The sequence below is a fragment of the Oncorhynchus masou genome, chromosome 24 (assembly GCF_036934945.1).
Source record: "Oncorhynchus masou masou isolate Uvic2021 chromosome 24, UVic_Omas_1.1, whole genome shotgun sequence".
NCBI classification, from domain to species: Eukaryota; Metazoa; Chordata; class Actinopteri; order Salmoniformes; family Salmonidae; genus Oncorhynchus; species Oncorhynchus masou.
The window spans coordinates 80,392,989-80,413,013 of record NC_088235.1 but is presented as its reverse complement, the minus strand read 5'-3'; the positions used below and the strand labels follow the sequence as shown (position 1 = coordinate 80,413,013).

The 20,025-nt window shown below is 42.2% G+C and overlaps 2 protein-coding genes across 3 annotated transcripts; one reads left to right on the top strand and one right to left on the bottom strand.

The window, feature by feature from the left end:
- Positions 1-598: 598 nt before the first annotated feature.
- On the bottom strand, positions 599-9,111 carry LOC135512772 (SWI/SNF-related matrix-associated actin-dependent regulator of chromatin subfamily E member 1-related-like). 2 transcript variants are annotated; one of them, XM_064935132.1, is made up of 9 exons: positions 8,717-9,111; positions 8,113-8,196; positions 7,637-7,864; positions 6,725-6,845; positions 6,508-6,563; positions 4,480-4,549; positions 4,167-4,382; positions 3,632-3,764; positions 599-2,675 (listed from the first exon to the last, which is right to left on the bottom strand). In XM_064935132.1, the coding sequence occupies exons 2-9, from the start codon at positions 8,188-8,190 to the stop codon at positions 2,663-2,665; spliced, it is 915 nt and encodes a 304-aa protein (XP_064791204.1). In that variant the 5' UTR covers positions 8,191-8,196; positions 8,717-9,111; the 3' UTR covers positions 599-2,662. The 2 variants fall into 2 exon arrangements, with proteins under 2 accessions (XP_064791204.1, XP_064791205.1); XM_064935133.1 differs by having other exon boundaries at positions 7,637-7,840.
- Positions 9,112-10,011: 900 nt separating this feature from the next.
- Positions 10,012-19,566, top strand: btbd2a (BTB (POZ) domain containing 2a). The gene is made up of 9 exons (XM_064935118.1): positions 10,012-10,679; positions 11,059-11,178; positions 11,441-11,597; positions 16,681-16,786; positions 17,098-17,295; positions 17,547-17,739; positions 18,026-18,113; positions 18,264-18,410; positions 18,565-19,566. The coding sequence occupies exons 1-9, from the start codon at positions 10,090-10,092 to the stop codon at positions 18,724-18,726; spliced, it is 1,761 nt and encodes a 586-aa protein (XP_064791190.1). The 5' UTR covers positions 10,012-10,089; the 3' UTR covers positions 18,727-19,566.
- Positions 19,567-20,025: the final 459 nt, after the last annotated feature.

Genomic DNA, 20,025 nt, shown 5'->3' with positions numbered 1-20,025 from the left:
AGTTTACATGACATCGGAACCTTGACTGACGGTTATGTTCTGTGCCTAGAATTAAACGGCCTCTCCTTGTTCTGATCCCAAAGCTTTCAGAAACACCAACTTTTTTAAATAGGCAAGTCAGTAAAGAACAAATTCTTATTTACAATGACGGGCTACCCTGGGCAAACCCGGACGACGCTGGGCCAATCGTGCGCCGACCTATGAGCAACTAGGCATAATTTCAGGAGGCATGTTGGTTATATCTTAATCAAGTCTAACCACAGCAAGAAATACACTGGGAAAGGCCTCCAGCGAATAAAGTGGATCTAAACCACATCAATCTGTCAATTCAGACATTTAGTATAATTTAAAGAAACTGAGAACCCTTCAAGCAAACCACTGACAACGTTTCTATGTGGAGCTATACCACCATCTGGTGGTGGTGAGGGGGGAAGGGTCTAGAAACTAAAGGTCAGACAAGTCGTTTGTTCCGTACTTCTGTCCAGTATAAAATGAGGGCAGCAGGTGCAATCAGTAGCTATTGAGTCATCAAGCCATTTCAGACATCATCATCCATGTGTCACCATATGCTCTATGTGCGTCACGCTCATCCGGGAAATTACACACATTTACTTTTATTGGAAATTGAAATAATGATTACAAAAGGAGACAAAACTTCAATTTCAAATTCATAAAAAAAAAAAAACATTACAAAAAAAACCTTCATCCAAAACGTCCCACCCCTAATGTCAATAGCATTACAAAAAACTATTCTGAAAATGTTGCTATGATCTTTTCCAGTTCATTTGGTCTCTCATTTGACACAAGTATACTTCTTCAATCTCCTTATTTCAAGTGAAGACATATGGGAAAAGGGCATGTAAACAGCTTTTCCCATGATTTTTTCCCATAAACCATAGTAACTATAAATGGAACAAGGTAAGGCAGTTGACATAATGACTGTTCACAACAAGCCTGAAAGGCTGACATTTGCCTCCAAAGCTGAACAAGACCGTACAATGCAGATACAGTGCCTTCAGAAAATATTCAGACCCCTTGACTTTCCCACATTTTGTTAGGTTACAGCCTTATTCTAAAATGTATTAAATTGCCCCCCCCCCCTTAATCTACACAAAATACCCCATAAAGACAATGCAAAAATAGGCTTTCAGACATTTTAGTTCATTTAAAAATAAAACATCACATTTACATAGGTATTCAGACCTTTTACTCAGTACTTTGTTGAAGCACCTTTGGCAGTGATTACAGCCTCAACTCTTATTGGGTATGATGCTACAAGCTTGGCCAACCAGTATTTGGGGAATTTCTCCCATTCTTCTCCGCAGCAGATCCTCTCAAGCTCTGTCAGGTTGGATGGGGAGCATTGCTGCACAGCTATTTTCAGGTCTCTCCAGAGATGTTGGATCGGGTTCAAGTCCGAGCTCTGGCTGGGCCACTCAAGAACATTCAGAAACTTGTCCTGAAGCCACTCTTGCATTGTCTTGTCTGTGTGCTTAGGGCTGTTGTCCTGTTGGAAGGTGAACCTTCGCCCCAGTCGGAGGTCCTGAGTGCTCGCTTTGGACCAGGTTTTCATCAAGGATCTCTCTGTACTTTGCTCTGATTATGTTTCCCTCGATCCTGACTAGTCTCCCAGTCCCTGCCGCTGAAAAACATCCCCACAGCATGATGCTGCCAACACCATGCTTCACCATAGGGATGGTGCCAGGTTTCCTCCAGATGTGACACTTAGGCATTCAGGCCAAAGAGATCAATATTGTCTTTAGGCAAACTCCAAGCAGGCTGTCATGTGCCTTTTACTGAGGAGTCTGGCCACTACCATAAAGGCCTGATTGGTGGAGTGCTGCAGAGATGGTTGTCCTTCTGGAAGCTTCTCCCATCTCCAACGAGGAACTCTAGAGCTCTGTCAGAGTGACCATCGGGTTCTTGGTCACCTCCCTGACCAAGGCCTTTCTTTCCCGATTGCTCAGTTTGGCCGGGCGGCCAGCTCGAGGAAGAGTCTTGGTGGTTCCAAACTTCTTCCATTTAAAAATAATGGAGGCCACTGTGTTCTTGGGGACCTTCAATGCTGCAGAAATGTTTTGGTACCCTTCCCCAGATCTGTGCCTCGACACAATCCTGTCACGGAGCTCTACAATTCCTTTGACCTCATGGCTTGGTTTTTGCTCTGACATGCACTGTCAACTGTGTGACCTTATATAGACAGATGTGTGCCTTTCAAAATCATGTGCAATCAATTGAATTTACCACAGGTGGACTCCAATCAAGTTTTAGAAACATTTAAAAAGGATGATCAATTGAAACAGGAAAAACCGGAGCTCAATTTCAAGTCTCATAGCAAAGGGTCTGATTACATATGTAAATAAGGTATATTTTTTTCTCTCAAAATTATACATTTGCAAAAAATTATAGAAACTCACCTTGCAATTAGGGGGTGTGGGGATTGCTGAGGAAAATTTATTTATTTATTTAATCAATTTATATATTACTCTGTATACCACAGAGTAATGCTATATAGACTGAGCCTTGTGTTTTATCAGTTTGTAATTTGTCTGTTACATCAGAAAGACATCCTATCTATCCCATGACTACACTGAAGGGCACCGATATGACCTGTTATACCATCCAGGATCCACATCAAGTCAGAATGGGTGTGGAGGTCCCATCATAGCTTCTCACTGAAAATAAGGGAGAAGACAGAACAGTGTGATCATTCATAAACAACAAGGTTAAGTTGTACTGTACGCATGCAGATCTAGCATGTGTTTGAATTTGACAACGTTATATGAATGGTAATGCACAAGACTGTAGGTAATGTACACTCAGAGGCATAAATATCACCCCCCCCCCCCATTTGTAATGGTGAGATTAGCACGTCTTGGGTGTATGATCTTTGTGCCTCTAACTAACCATTATTCACAATTCATTCATGGTTATCCGTAATCATGGTAGCATCCACATTTATGTAGAAGTGTTTGGAAACATGTTCTATTCACAATAAAAGTGACTCCAAAAGGACCATACATTATTTACGATTCATTTCTATTGGCCACAACAATCTGAAACAACCAAAGCAAACTGCAAATATGCATCCAACAAGTTTGTAGAGTTTAGTGTTTCCCCTATATACATTTAGCTGTGGTGGGCCTAATTTCCAGGATGGTAAAACATTTTCAGTGTAAAATTAAGTTGAAATAAAATCATCATTGAGAACTAACAACTACAAGAATAAAAACTAGACAGTCGGGGATAATCTAATATTCCAAAAACGTCATGGCGCACTCATTGATTTTGTTATAACGTTTGCGTCACACAGATAACATAAGAACACAGCTAATTTGTCCAAATACTTCAAAATGGGAATACCTTCAAACTCAGGGGACTAGATACATCAAGTGCTTTCATTTCTAAACGGTAAAACAGCCATGTATGAAAATACCCTCAAATAAAAGGTGACGTTCTATACAGTCACCTGATATGAAACATTTAATCTTAAATTCAAAATACTGGAGTATAGAGACAAATGAAACATTTACGCTTCACTGTCCAAATAAATACATAGGAGAGTGTCTGTTCCCTGACATAACTCAATACCTCTACATCAAGGTGTTAGATAAATTCACAGGTGTGTTACCTGTCCAGGTGAGAAAGGACATCGCGAAGCTGAGTCAGCAAGGCACGGTGCTCATGAGGGTTGCTCTCCAGAGTACCACTCAGGCGACTCAGGTAAGAGTCCAGGGTACCAAGAGAGGGGGTCTCACCTGTGCCTGCAAAGAAAACACAGTCAACGAGGGTAGACTCCAATCAAGTTGTAGAAACATCTCAAGGATGACCAATGGAAACAAGACGCACCGGAGCTCAATTTCAAGTCTCATAGCAAAAGGTCTGAATACTTATGTAAATTAAGATATGTTTTTATTTGTAATAAATTTGCTAACATTTAAAAAATGTCACTGTCATTATGGGGTATATTGTGTAGATAAACAATTTTCCTTATCTATCTAATCCATTTTAGAATAAGGTTGTAACGTAACAAAAATGTGGAAAAGGGAAGGGGTCTGAATACTTTCTGAATGCACTAGAAGTAATTGCAGCCAAGTCGTACAAGACATTAGGCTGAGTATCAGGGTCAGAGATGGATGCTAGGGCCCCAGTGACAAGGTGCTGACCTGGCAGGGCCACGGTGGACAGACTGCTGACGAGGGTGTGTTTGATGGCCAGCAGGTGCCTGTGTAAGGCCTGCGTCCGGAGCTCATCCTGCCCCAGTTCAGCCTCCAGCCTCTCTTTGGCGCTGTACATGTCTGCTATGTGCTTCTGCAGCACGGCGTTCTGCTCCTCAAACTCAACGTTGGCTTTGCGTAGACGCCGCAGCTCTGCTTCCCGGGCTGGGAGCAGAGAAACAATCATTAGTAAGGAAACAGTTAGTACCTTCTTCACTGAAACACTGTTTGTCCCAGAGACCCTCCTCTGCCGGTTTCTTACCCTTGTTCTGGTCCAGGAACTCCTCTGTGAATATTGGAACATCAAATCTGTTGGACAGGTAGTCTGAACCCTAGAGGACAAAGTTCAAAACAAATCAACCCTTTAACACACGGAACAAAAGCAGTCTTTTTAAAAATGACTGTAACGAACTACAAAAATCTCTGAAACTGGAAACACTTATCTTCCTCACAAGCTTTAAGCACCAGCTACTGAGACTGCTCTTCTCTGTATCACGGAGGCGCTCCGCACTGCTAAAGCTAACTCTCTCTCCTCTGCTCTCATCCTTCTAGACCTATCGGCTGACTTCGATACTGTGAACCATCAGATCCTCCTCTCCACCCTCTCCGAGTTGGGCATCTCCGGCGCGGCCCACGCTTGGATTGCGTCCTACCTGACAGGTCGCTCCTACCAGGTGGCGTGGCGAGAATCTGTCTCCTCGCCACGCGCTCTCACCACTGGTGTCCCCCAGGGCTCTGTTCTAGGCCCTCTCCTATTCTCGCTATACACCAAGTCACTTGGCTCTGTCATAACCTCACATGGTCTCTCCTATCATTGCTATGCAGACGACACACAATTAATCTTCTCCTTTCCCCCTTCTGATGACCAGGTGGCGAATCGCATCTCTGCATGTCTGGCAGACATATCAGTGTGGATGACGGATCACCACCTCAAGCTGAACCTCGGCAAGACGGAGCTGCTCTTCCTCCCGGGGAAGGACTGCCCGTTCCATGATCTCGCCATCACGGTTGACAACTCCATTGTGTCCTCCTCCCAGAGCGCTAAGAACCTTGGCGTGATCCTGGACAACACCCTGTCGTTCTCAACCAACATCATGGCGGTGGCCCGTTCCTGTAGGTTCATGCTCTACAACATCCGCAGAGTACGACCCTGCCTCACACAGGAAGCGGCGCAGGTCCTAATCCAGGCACTTGTCATCTCCCGTCTGGATTACTGCAACTCGCTGTTGGCTGGGCTCCCTGCCTGTGCCATTAAACCCCTACAACTCATCCAGAACGCCGCAGCCCGTCTGGTGTTCAACCTTCCCAAGTTCTCTCACGTCACCCCGCTCCTCCGCTCTCTCCACTGGCTTCCAGTTGAAGCTCGCATCCGCTACAAGACCATGGTGCTTGCCTACAGAGCTGTGAGGGGAACGGCACCGCAGTACCTCCAGGCTCTGATCAGGCCCTACACCCAAGCAAGGGCACTGCGTTCATCCACCTCTGGCCTGCTCGCCTCCCTACCACTGAGGAAGTACAGTTCCCGCTCAGCCCAGTCAAAACTGTTCGCTGCTCTGGCCCCCCAATGGTGGAACAAACTCCCTCACGACGCCAGGACAGCGGAGTCAATCACCACCTTCCGGAGACACCTGAAACCCCACCTCTTCAAGGAATACCTAGGATAGGATAAGTAATCCTTCTCACCCCCCCTTAATGATTTAGATGCACTATTGTAAAGTGGCTGTTCCACTGGATGTCAGAAGGTGAATTCAGCAAATTGGAGGTCGCTCTGGATAAGAGCGTCTGCTAAATGACTTAAATGTAATGTAAATGTAGCTATCAGATTACTGCACCTGTACATAGCCCATCTATAATTTAGCCCAAACAACTACCTCTTCCCCTATTGTATTTATTTAGCTCCTTTGCACCCCATTATTTCGATTTCTACTTTGCACATTCTTCCACTGCAAATCCACCATTCCAGTGTTTTACTTGCTATATTGTATTTACTTTGCCACCATGGCCTTTTTTTGCCTTTACCTCCCTTATCTCACCTCATTTGCTCCCATTGTATATAGACTTATTTTTCTATTGTATTATTGACTGTATGTTTGTTTTACTCCATGTGTAACTGTGTTGTTGTATGTGTCGAACTGCTTTGCTTTATCTTGGCCAGGTCGCAATTGTAAATGAGAACTTGTTCTCAACTTGCCTACCTGCTTAAATAAAGATGAAATAAATAAAAAAGAAAATTTGACATAACACATTCAGAAACACAACATAAGCAAATAATGTAAGGCAAAGAGTGTACCTTCAGAGCAGCTGATCCAGAACTGTTGGCATTGATAATGACAGATGGAGACTCCTCTGAAAAATAACACCAAGAAAACATTATATACAATGCTCAAAGAAAACAAATGAACGAAAGATTAAAAAAAAAAAAAAGTTTTTACCACCCTGTCAAATGGATAAAATAGGAGCTGTGTGTGCAACAACCCTCAGTTAATACAATGTGTCACAACTCTCACCTCTCTTGACCTTCTTGTCCTGGATCTTGGCACTGGTGATCTGATAGGCCTCACTCTGTTGGTATTCTCTCAGCTCCCGGGCATACTGCAGCTTTTCTCGCTCCGCCTCATCCAGGAAGCGCTGTCAGGTCAGCACACAAAAAAACTTCAGTCCACTCCAGATGTAACAGTATTACTTCTGTCCCTCTCCTTGCCCCAACCTGGACTTGAACCAGGCATCCTCTGCACACGTTGACAACAGTCACCCATGAAGAATCATTACAAGAGGAACAACTACTTCTAAGTCTCAGAGTGAGCAAGGTCATTGACTGACCGCTACTAGCGTGCACCGCTAACTTGCTAGCCAGTTCACATCGGTTACACTCGCCCCCTTTGACCTCCCTCCTCCGCCGCAACCCCAGCAGCTGGACAGAGCACACCTGAGTGACCCAGATCAACAGCATCAATGTAACCAACGTCATGTGCGCTAATCACAGTATATCTTTCTTCACATAACAGGCTCGAAACAGTTATGCTCGGCTTACAGACACACGTGACTGCCCTCCTTGACAACAGTTTGAGCTGTACAAAAGTTACAAATTGGATAGCTCCATTGGCAACATTTTAAACTTGCTGTGGAGTGAGCTTACAGTACATTCTTAACTCCATTAGACACACACAGAAGAGATCTTAATACACTGATGGTAGCTTCCAATCCCAGGCTTCTCCTCAAGAAACATGATAGCCTGTAGTTTTTAGATGAGGCCTACCTGGGCTTATCAAACAGACCATATCCTGGCACGCCTATACCTATTCATATAACTACAACTACGCATAAATCTACTGAATGCACTGCCACTAAATACAAACCTGGAGAAAATAATTGGTAATTGTTCATACATTCTACATTTCCCTAGCCAAGCCTGCAGGTACCTGTTTGTCAATAGGTGCTAAGCAGCTCCACTCTGCGCCCAACCTCTTGGTAATTTCTGGAAAGGGCAGGTCAGGGTACTTGGCACGGATCTGCTCTCGTCGTTCATTCAGAAAGCGCACATATCCAGTCACTGGTGCCTTGGGACCGTTGGGCAAAACCTTCTTTCTCTTCTTACCCTTTGGCCAACCCCTCTTCTTCACAGGCTGTACAGAAAGAGAACGGATATGCTATCCAGGATGAAAAGATAAAATGACAACCATGTCAAAGTGTGCATCAAGAGTCGGGAAACATAGCATAACATCATCATAACAATGCTCTTGTCCCATTTAAGCTAGATCAGTTTATAGAATGGTAGCAACTCGTTGGGAAGGATTGGATGACCAAACCGTGGGTAGTCTGTGTTACACAGCCAGTAATTGTACAGAATTTAGTGCTATTCATGTCAGTATGTACAGGTCCTTTCCCCTTCTCTTGCCTCTTCGTGTGCTGCATCAGAGGACGGCATGCCTCTTGGTGGTGGTCCATCATTCTGCTCCTGCTTCACACCACCCATGATATCCTTATCCCAGTGAATTATATGCAAGTGGGATACATAGGATTAGAAAGACACTAGTACTTTATACTCAACCATTTTCATCTGACACGCTCAATGAGTATGAGAGACAGGGACTATCACATGTTTGTCATTATAAATATTTGCTAGCTAGTTAGCTAACGTTACAGGACAGAGAGTAGTATGTAAAAGCGAAAACTGCAATCCTCTTTCCAACTGTTCCGGCATGATCATGACACGTTTCTGATAAACTGACGTTAGTGTTCGCTCTGATAAAGCGAGCTAATGTAAGGTTAACTAGCTAGCTAAATAAATAGTTGGCTAGCAAACATCGATGGGACGGACAACGGGAAAACGGTCAGTACAGTAGGGGCTAGTAATACACTTACTGAACATGACGTAAAATGCGTCAGAGATGTGATTAAATATGTCAAAAGGAACATTTATCTGACAATAATACTAATTGTAATATGGCTACATTTTAATGTCATTCTCTAACTAGCCTAGCTAATATTGTATTACTTACCCCAAAGGTGTTCTATTATATTGACAAGACAGTCGAGTGACCGCTCTAACAATGGAAAATATGTCCTCAAAAATGGAAGGCAGGCGGGAGGAGGCGAAATCAGTTGGAACATTCTAGCCAATAAGAGGGCAGATACGCGTGTGATCAACATGCACAACCCCCTCAGTCAGCGCAACTCCGATAAAAGTAGTTTTTCCCCAAAAGTTGCCGGAGTGCCACGCTCGTTCACTTATATCAGTGCATTCGTAACAAACTAACCTTCAATTCGATCAAATAAGTCTCACGTCGCAAATGAGCAATTACATTTTTTGTTGACCTCCATTACAAAACTCCTCACTTTGTAGGCTTATTGTCGTGGACAGATTTTGGGCAGAGTAAACCGTCTTGCTTTGCCTCTTCCTCTCTGCTTACCCCGTATTTTGGGCCAATGACTGTATTGGGCCTCTCAGTCTAAGGTCAGGAAGAGCGCCTTCTCATAGCTGATTGGTTGACACAGTAACTAGTTAATTCTAACTTTGTAATGAGGTTTTAGATGGTTACTGTAACATTATTTTTTACACTTCAGTAAAGTGTATCGGATTGGTTCATATTTGCTGAGTGAATCATATTTTTTTGCTCTCATTTTGGCATGTGTTTTGATAATGCACTCTTGGTTCTAAAGTGATATTACAACAATACTATTCGGCCTATCCCTGGGAAATTGTTTTTCTTCGAGGCTAATCATCATCAGTTATAAGTAATTGAACATAAGATCTCTGTGATTAGTTTTACTTTGTCCCAAATATACAGCAATAGCCTATCCCATCTCATTATATTGAGTAAGTAATAGCACATATCCTATACTGTTTAGAACAGTAGTTCAAACGTGCACATTTGGAAACTTAGATATAGACCGTCTCTGAAGAATATAAGATTGATGGTATATATTTGTAGGAGTTGAGAACAGGTAGGCTAATACAAAACACATCTTAAAATGTCTGAATTCAGAAAGAAAATGTATCGACTAGTCCTCATCAATGGAGAGGAGAATAATTTTAATTCCATTTGAACTGAATACATATTTATCTGCTAGGTCTAAGTAACATGAATAATGTATGTAGGCCTACATTATTTCATATTTGCATACCCGTGCATCAAAAAAGTAAGCATGCAGTTTTGAATTAATAAATACTAGCTCCATGGTTGGGGAATATAATAGCTCATTGATGTTCATTAGTCTAATAAACTATAGCAAATTTATATGATGACACCATAATACATATGCAGCCTTCGGTATTATTGGCTGCTATTGAGTGTCCAAACAATTTAGGCTACCTTCGTCCTCAGTCTCCAGCCTCATGTGAGGTTCACTCATTCCGCCTGTGTTTCTGGGTATGCGCTGTTGTGCTTGTTTATCTCAGCAGCAAACCCTGCAGTGTTCTCCATCCAAAATGGCTGCGGAGGAGGAGAGCAATAGCAGAGCTCCATGTCTCAATTTCTCCAGTCCCGGACCGCTGGGTAATGCTCAGCCGAGCAACAACGCTCATTCCTCGCCCGCTACAAATGAGGGGTCAGCGGGTGCAACTGGAGGGGCACCACGGACAGCGGGACACTCAAACCCTCAACCAGGCCCTGACCGTGGCGGTGGCACCGATGTCAGAGTAGAGCATTCCCCGAATAGGCAACACACTACGCCACAGTCAGCGAGTCAGAGTGCCACGGCTGCCCGGGCACCGACAGTCGCAGGAGGAGCTGCGACAAACATGACAGCATCCTCCGTGGAGTCCCCGAACATTCCATCCTCACTTCCCAGTAGCCCTGCATCTGCGGCCGTATTGGTTTATCGGGAGCCAGTGTACAACTGGCAGGCCACAAAAAACACCGTGAAAGAAAGGTTTGCGTTTCTGTTCAACAACGAGGTGCTGAGTGACGTGCATTTTCTGGTGGGGAAGGGAATGGGAGTGCAGCGGATACCAGCACACAGGTAAGCGATGCATGATTGTTAAAATATGCCTATTTTATATTTGCTTGTTTACAAATCATTAAATCTTTGCCTATTCATGCTTATGTATTCGAATAACCGCCTGTAGAATACATGCCCCAATATAAATGTTCTGCAGTGCCGAGGATGACCGTTGTGTTATATTGGGTGAGGTCGAGTGTAGGCTAGGCTTCGTCTGTTTCTAGTGATATATCCATGATATGCGCATGACCATTGCATGTTGGCAAATCATTGTGGTGGGTACGTACATGAATGCACCTCCTGGGCTAACAACTGACCAGGAAGACTACACTTATAAACACAAATTATCCAATACATTGATATATCCCTCCTAATAAACACGACCCCTTTTTCTCGGCAGATTTGCCCTTGCCGTAGGAAGTGCAGTATTCGATGCCATGTTCAATGGCGGTATGGCCACCACCTCCACTGAGATCGAGCTGCCAGACGTGGAGCCGGCTGCATTCCTTGCCCTGCTCAAGTAAGATTATAGAGAATACCTGTCTGGCACACCCTGTAAAGTAGCAACTACCCAGTTTAATCATTTTGATGTCTTTTAAGAATGAGCCAATTTAGGGGGTCTGTTTGTATCTTCAAGGTTAAATTCTGAATGTAGTGAAAATGCCTTTTTAAATTAACATATATCAAACGGTATTGACATTTTAATATCTTCAGATTGATACTGTAACTACACTACGAGGTATGTATGGGTTGTCTGACTGTCCAAACTGTTGCAAATCCAGGTTCCTGTACTCAGATGAGGTGCAGATCGGACCCGAGACTGTGATGACCACACTGTACACAGCCAAGAAGTATGCAGTGCCGGTCCTAGAGGCCCACTGTGTGGAGTTCCTCAAGAAGAATCTACGTGCTGACAATGCCTTCATGTTGCTCACTCAGGTAGCTAACGAGCTCACTGTTGCACTTCTGCTTGTAATGTATGGCCAAATCTCCAATTAATATCTCTATTTCCCTATACAGTGACATGGGATATAGGTTGTCATTGAGCGATTCCATGCCAGCATGGCCCAATAATATTTGTTGTGTATTAGATTGTTCAGGCAATTCTCACATATTAACTTAATATGGAGGAAGAATGTACAATATGCTTTTTACATTTGTAACACAACCATTTTTTTTTTGAAAATCATGATGAAAGTGTCATTTTTCTGCACTTTTTGGACACACCTACTCATTGCAGGATTTTTCTTTATTTTAAACTATTTTCTACATTGTAGAATAATGGTGAAGACATCAAAACTATGGAATCATGTAGTAACCCCCCAAAAAATTCAAAATATATTTTGGATTTGAGATTCTTCAAAGTAGCAACCTTTAGGCCTTTAAAAAAAATGATAGGGGTGATCAGCTTAATATTGTGGAAAGATTGTTGCTTCCATCAATGTAATTGTTTGCATCATTTCCAATCCCCCATATATTTTTTGGGTATATACAGTGGGGCAAAAAAGTATTTAGTCAGCCACCAATTGTGCAAGTTCTCCCACTTAAAAAGATGATAGAGGCCTATAATTTTCATAATAGGTACACTTCAACTATGACGGACAAAAATCCAGAAAATCACATTGTAGGATTTTTAATGAATTTATTTGCAAATTATAATGGAAAATAAGTATTTGGTCACCTACAAACAAGCAAGATTTCTGGCTCTCACAGACCTGTAACTTCTTCTTTAAGAGGCTCCTCTGTCCTCCACTTGTTACCTGTATTAATGGCCCCTGTTTGAACTTGTTATCAGTATAAAAGACACATGTCCACAACCTCAAACAGTCACACTCCAAACTCCACTATGGCCAAGACCAAAGAGCTGTCAAAGGACACCAGAAACAAAATTGTAGACCTGTACCAGGCTGGGAAGACTGAATCTGCAATAAGTAAGCAGCTTGGATTGAAGAAATCAACTGTGGGAGCAATTATTAGGAAATGGAAGACATACAAGACCATTGATAATCTCCCTCGATCAAGATCTCACCCCGTGGGGTCAAAATGATCACACGAACGGTGAGCAAAAATCCCAGAACCACACAGACCTAGTGAATGACCTGCAGAGAGCTGGGACCAAAGTAACAAAGCCTACCATCAGTAACACACTACACCGCCAGGCTCTCAAATCCTGCAGTGCCAGACGTGTCCCCTTGCTTAAGCCAGTACATGTCCAGGCCCGTCTGAAGTTTGCGACTGATCCGTTTAAAGGAAAGAATGAATGGGGCCATGTATCGTGAGATTTTGAGTGAAAACCTCCTTCCATCAGCAAGGGCATTGAAGATGAAACGTGGCTGGGTCTTTCAGCATGACAATGATCCCAAACACACCGCCCGGGCAACGAAGGAGTGGCTTCCTAAGAAGCATTTCAAGGTCCTGGAGTGGCCTAGCCAGTCTCCAGATCTCAAGCCCATAGAGGGAGTTGAAAGTCCGTGTTGCCCAGCAACAGCCCAAAAACATCACTGCTCTAGAGGAGATCTGCATGGAGGAATGGGCCAAAATACCAGCAACAGTGTGTGAAAACCTTGTGAAGACTTACAGAAAACGTTTGACCTCTGTCATTGCCAACAAAGGGTATATAACAAAGTATTGAGATCAACTTTTGTTATTGACCAAATACTTATTTTCCACCGTAATTTGCAAATCAATTCATTAAAAATCCTACAATGTGATTTCCTGGATTTTTTTTCTTCTAATTTTGTCTGTCATAGTTGAAGTGTACCTATGATGAAAATTACATGCCTCTCATCTTTTTAAGTGGGAGAACTTGCACAATCGGTGGCTGACTAAATACTTTTTTTACCCCACTGTATACACAGATACCTATATAGACATACATACTTTTTTTTAGAATATACCTTTATTATTCCCCGCAAACCCTACCAGCCCTCCCCCAATTGGAGTAAACTAATAAACAATAACACTTAGGCTTCTACCTTCAGTTTATACATCTTATACACATTTTACAGACACCAATCTATTTTACAATAGTTATATTTTGTTTGTTTTTAGTCCTTCCTCTATTTCTGATGTCCATCCAGTTTGATTTCTATTTGTAACTTTGCTATTTCACAACATTTCTGAACCTATATACATTTTACAGACCCCATATGTTTTACATTGGTTCTTGTTATTAGTCCCACCTTTCAGCTCCATTCAACCCCTCCCATCTATCTCTTAACACCATACATTTCTATTTGTCATATTTTATTCAACTGTGCTGTGATGCTTCACAGAAGTACTGAACTTTTCTATTTTCATAGCTTCTACAGATTGTAAATTAAAGATAAATAATTATTATATTATTGATTGCTTGACTATGGATTTTCAAATCACCCGTTATTGCTATCTGCAGCATTAGTTCTAGGCAAAAGTTGCAATTCTTCAGCCATTCCTGGACCTGTGACCAAAAACGAGCTACATAAGGACAATACCAAAGTAAATTATCTAATGACTGCCTCCTCACAGCAAAATCTGCAGAGCTGGGAATATTGTATCCCCCATATATATAAAACATTATATTGGTTGCAAGAATTTTGTATAGTAATTTAAATGGAAAAATGTTGAATCCGGCGTTTAGTTGGTTTTAATTTTGGGTAGAGCAGACATTTCCATATGTCTGTGTTATTTGCATGTGTGACAACTCCACCAGTCCTATTTATATCATTCACTAAAATAATACATTTTTTTAAATGTATTTTTTTATTCATTTTTTTTTGTTTTTGTTGTTTTTTTGTGTTTTTTTTTAATCAATATGTATATTTGAGTTTAACCATAATATTTGTTGTATTATTTGTTCTGTTTTTTCAGGTGGATTAAACTGAAATTGCAACCAACTTTCTAAGGCTTGTTTAAAAAATAACTATATTTTGGAGATTATTTCCTTTTCAAACAACCGAAGGTGAGCAGTTATAATCTGAATAAAGGGAAAAAGACCATTCTTGAACATGTGGTGAGACATTCCTACCAATTTACTAGAGAACCTGTTTGGATTTAAGTATAACTTTTTTTTTTGTATGACTGATGCCTGTAGTGAGAGGTCTAATAATATTTAAATATTTACTAATTTCTGTTCTTCGAATTCATATTCGTTATATAAATAGGCCCTTTTAATTTAGTCTGGCTTGCCGTTCCAAATAAAAATTGAATATTTTTTGTTCATATCATTTAAAAAGCAGGTCACTAGGTGCAGGCAAAATCATGAGCAAATAGGTAATTGTGATATGACTAAAGAGTTAATCGGGGGGATTTTTTTCACAAATAGACAGGTATTTTTCTTTCCAAGGTAGCAAGATCTTATCTATTTTTGATAACATTCTATAAAAATGTATTGGAGTGAGATCATTTCTTTCTTTTGGGATTTGTATACCGAGCCACCCTTTGCCTTGGCATTCTCTTAACCAGTCACCTGGAATGTATTTCATTTAACAGGTGTGCCTTGTTAATTTGTGGAATTTATTTCCTTCTTAAGCCAATCCATTGTGTTGTGACAAGGTAGGGGTGGTATACAGAAGATAGCCCTGTTTGGTTAAATACCAAGTCCATATTATGGCAAGAACAGCTCAAATAAGCAAAGAGAACAACAGTCCATCATTACTTTAAGACAGGAAGGTCAGTCTATCGGGCAAATTTCAAGAACTTTTGCAGTCGCAAAAACCATCAGGCGCTATGATGAAACTGGCTCTCATGAGGACCGCCATAGGAATGGAAGACCCAGAGTTACCTCTGCTGCAGAGGATAAGTTCATTAGTTACCAGCCTCAGAAATTGCACCACAAATAAATGCTTCACAGAGTTCAAGTAACAGACACATCTCAACATAGACTGTTCAGAGATTTGTGAATTAGGCCTTCATGGTCAAATTGCTGCAAAGAAACCACTACTAAAGGACAACAATAAGATAATGAAACTTGCTTTGGCCAAGAAACACGAGTAATGGACATTTAGACCAGTGGAATGTTCTATCCTTTGGTCTGATGAGTCCAAATTTGAGATTTTTGGTTTCAACCGCCATGTCTTTGAGACGCAGAGTAGGTGAACGGATGATCTCCGCATGCGTGGTTCCCACCGTGAAGCATGGAGATGGTATGGGGGTGCTTTGCTGGTGACACTGTCTGTGATTTATTTAGAATTCAAGGCACACTTAACCAGCATGGCTACCATGGAATTCTGCAGCGATACGCCATCCCATCTGGTTTGCGCTTAGTGGGACAATAATTTGTTTTTCAACAGGACAATGACCCAAAACACACCTCCAGACTGTGTAAGGTCTATTTTACCAAGAAGGAGAGTGAAGGAGTGCTGCATCAGATGACCTGGCCTCCACAATCACCTGACCTCAACCCATGAGTTGGACCGCAGAGTGAAGGAAAAGCAGCCAACAAGTGCTTAGCATATATGGGAACCCCTTCAAGATTGTTGGAAATGCATTCCAAGTGAAGCTGGTTGAGAAAATGGCGAGAGTATGCAAAGCTGTCATCAAGGCAGCTCAAGTCATCAAGGTGGCTACTTTAAATAACCTCAAATAAAATATATTTTGATAGAACACCTTTTTTTGGTATCTGCATGATTTCATAGTTTTGATGTCTTCACTATTATTCTACAATGTAGAAAATAGTACAAATAAAGAACCCTTGAATGAGTAGGTGTCCAACCTTTTTACTGGTTCTGTACATGTCCCCTGTAAGACTCAATGATCAATGAACCTTACATGATACAGACAACACCTTGGTGTCATTATAAGGCTAATATAGTGTGCTCTAAAATAGGGTGGTATGTGTTCATGGAATCGCCCCATAGGCTAGGATGTGATTTTGGGTGTCATTGGAAATGCAGACGATGTAATAACACGGTTATTACAAATGATAAGACTGAAAACCCAGTATTTTTAGCTTGTCGCGAGGTATGGATATTAGAATAGAGCAAGCGGTTGAACACAGTATGATCGCTGCCAGCTGTTTGCTAACACGGGTTGTTTGTTTCAGGCGCGGCTCTTTGACGAACCTCAGCTGGCCAGCCTCTGTCTGGAGAACATCGACAAGAACACTGTGGATGCACTCGCTGCTGAGGGCTTCACTGATATTGATCTAGGTAAAGTAAATTATGCTGCCTCTGTCTGTCTGTTTGTCTGTCAGTCACACACAATAAGGAAAGGGGCATCGGGGATTGTCTTCAGACAAAGGACACGTTCTGAGCATGATGTGAGATCTGTCTGTCTGTCAGTCACACACAATAAGGAAAGGGGCATCGGGGATTGTCTTCAGACAAAGGACACGTTCTGAGCATGATGTGAGATCTGTCTGTCTGTCTGTCAGTCACACACAATAAGGAAAGGGGCATAGGGGATTGTCCTCAGACAAAGGACACGTTCTGAGCATGATGTGAGATCTTGTCTCCTGTAGACACACTGGTGGCGGTGCTGGAGAGGGACACTCTGGGGGTGCGGGAGGTACGTCTGTTTGGGGCTGCGGTGCGCTGGGCGGAGGCAGAAACCCAGAGGCAGCAGTACCAGCCCACTCCGGAGAACAAGCGCAAAGTGCTGGGCAAAGCCCTGGTCCTTATCCGCTTCCCTCTCATGACCATCGAGGAATTTGCTGCAGGTAGCTCACACCACTGTGGTTATTTCCTGTCTTATGTCCTGACACCATCTGTCTATTAACAACAAAGTTACACGCTATGAAAGGCACTAACCACGAGCTAAACCGAACCGGGAAATGTAGTCCCTTTTCCATATTGGGATTTTAGTATTTTGAGCTAAACCGAACCGGGAAATGTAGTCCCTTTTCCATATTGGGATTTGAGTATTCTGTGTGTATGTACGTATATATATGCCTGCATTTCTACTTGGTAGGTCCAGCCCAGTCTGGTATTCTTAGTGACCAGGAGGTGGTGAGCCTGTTCCTTCACTTCACGGTGAACCCCAAGCCTCACGTGGAGTTCATCGACCGGCCTCGCTGCTGCCTGCGGGGGAAGGAGTGCAGCATCACACGCTTTGGACAGGTGGAGAGCCGCTGGGGCTACAGCGGGACCAGTGACTGTATCCGGTCAGTACACATACACCAATGACTACATATAGACAGTGGCTGACTTGGGCAGGAGCTCATCGGAGCTGAGTACCGGCACCTCAAATGTTCTACTGTTTGAGCTCCTGTTCCTCTTGTTCGAATATTAGCTCAAAAGTATTGTGGAGCTCCTGCACCTAAATAAAAACAGTACTACATATAGACAAATTGAGTACCGGCCTCTATTTCAGACCAAGTCGAGCACTGCATACAAAGTATCTCAATTCAGTAAAGGTTTACCTTCTATATCCTTTTCTGCCTTTGCTAGGTTTTCAGTGAATCGGAGGATATTTGTGGTTGGATTTGGCCTCTATGGTTCGATACATGGTCCTACAGACTACCAAGTCAATATACAGGTAAAGAGGAATAACATATACTAGTTACAGTGGGTGCTGTGTAGAAAACATACTTGGGTAGTTAATGTTACTGTAAAATATATTTTGTTATGATTTACCTGGGTATATAAAGGTAAAAGTGAAGTCTGACCGTTGGTCTCGCTCTTCAAGGTCATTCACACAGACAGCAACACTGTCCTGGGTCAGAACGACACAGGCTTCAGCTGCGATGGTTCCTCCAACACATTCCGGGTCATGTTTAAGGAACCAGTGGAGATCCTGCCCAGTGTCAACTACATCGCGTGTGCCACCCTCAAGGTACAGCAGAAGATGCTCATTTCATCTACCACCACCATAACTTATTTTTTTTTTATACAAAAAATGCTGTACATTGTAACCGCTCAGTTTTGAAGTACATATTGAATACAATAAGTAAGCATACAGCTACACCACAATTATCCATGTCTTTCAGGGACCAGACTCGCACTATGGCACCAAAGGAATGCGTAAAGTGACCCACGAAGCCCCTGCCACCGGCACCAAGACCTGCTTCACCTTCTGCTATGCTGCAGGAAACAACAACGGCACTTCAGTAGAGGACGGACAGATCCCTGAGGTCATCTTCTACACATAATGAATCTCCTCTGACCTCCCAACCAAGGACTGGCTATATGTGGGTCCCAAATGACACCTTATTGCCCATATAGTGCAAAGTAATACTTCAGGCAATAGTACAGCGCCTCTATTCCTCATTAGTCTTTACTACTGCTACACTTCATCAAAGGGTTGACCTCTAAAGCTGGTTACACAGGCAGACTAATTCAATAATTTTTTCCACTAATTGGTCTTTTGACCAATCAGATCATTGTGATTGTTCAAAAGAGCAAGTAGTGGAATATATCAGAATTGTGTAAAATCAGCCTATGAATGGTAAATCTAACCAGGACCTGGTTGTTACAAACTTCTGATATTCATGTTGGATCTTTATGCATACAGTATTGAAGTGGACTTTAGTTCAGTGTTTCCACCAATAAGCACACTTGATTCAACTTGTCAACTAATCAAGCCCCTGAGTTGAGGTGTTTGTCGAGGGCTACAACAAAAATGTGTGTTAGGGATACCCAAGGACTGGAGTTGGGAAATGCTGCTTTAGTGGTTGTGTCCATCTTTCCTGTCTAGACTGATGTGAAGGAAATAAGTAATGTCAAGTAATTAACAGATGAGAATTCTGTGGAAAATGTCTACCCATACCTCAGTGAAAGAAAGTTCCCAAATGGTTGCTAGGTTTAATCTTAGCCGCTTCCAATGGCTGTGTAGAATTGTGAAAGCGCCGAAATTGAATTACTTTTTCAATTGATAAAATGATTTAGTTGCACTGATGCACTTTGACAGGAAACTGACAATTAAACCCTGCCTGCAAGTTCACTATATTATAAAATGGAGTAATCCCTGAAATAAATAGAAATTCAATACATTTCAGGAACTGTTGGCCTACCTGGTGAATCACATGTTACTCTACCAGTATAGTGAACCAAAATTGGAATAGATGAAAATGAACAATTGTCATTTAATGTATGGTGAATTGAAATTCAAAAGTTGAGTTTACCACTGCTTTAGTTAGCTTAGACCTGTAAATAGTAAAATAAGCAAGGGTCTTGTTTTGGGTGCCATTCTGTGGAGCTGTAGTGCCAGGAAGGCATGTTTGCCGTCTCATTTTTCATGCAAGTTTGAGAGAAATTTGTACATACTTAATTGCATGCTTGCAAAATGCAACATAAGTTGATTAACTTTTCTTGTCTAGGTATTACCACCTGCGTGGCAGGAGGCAATTGCCTAAGGTGCCCATAAAATGGTACCAAACAATCAAAGCAATCTCAAATTAAAAACACGAGTCTGGCTAATGTACATTGTAAATAAAATGTTCAGATTAAAC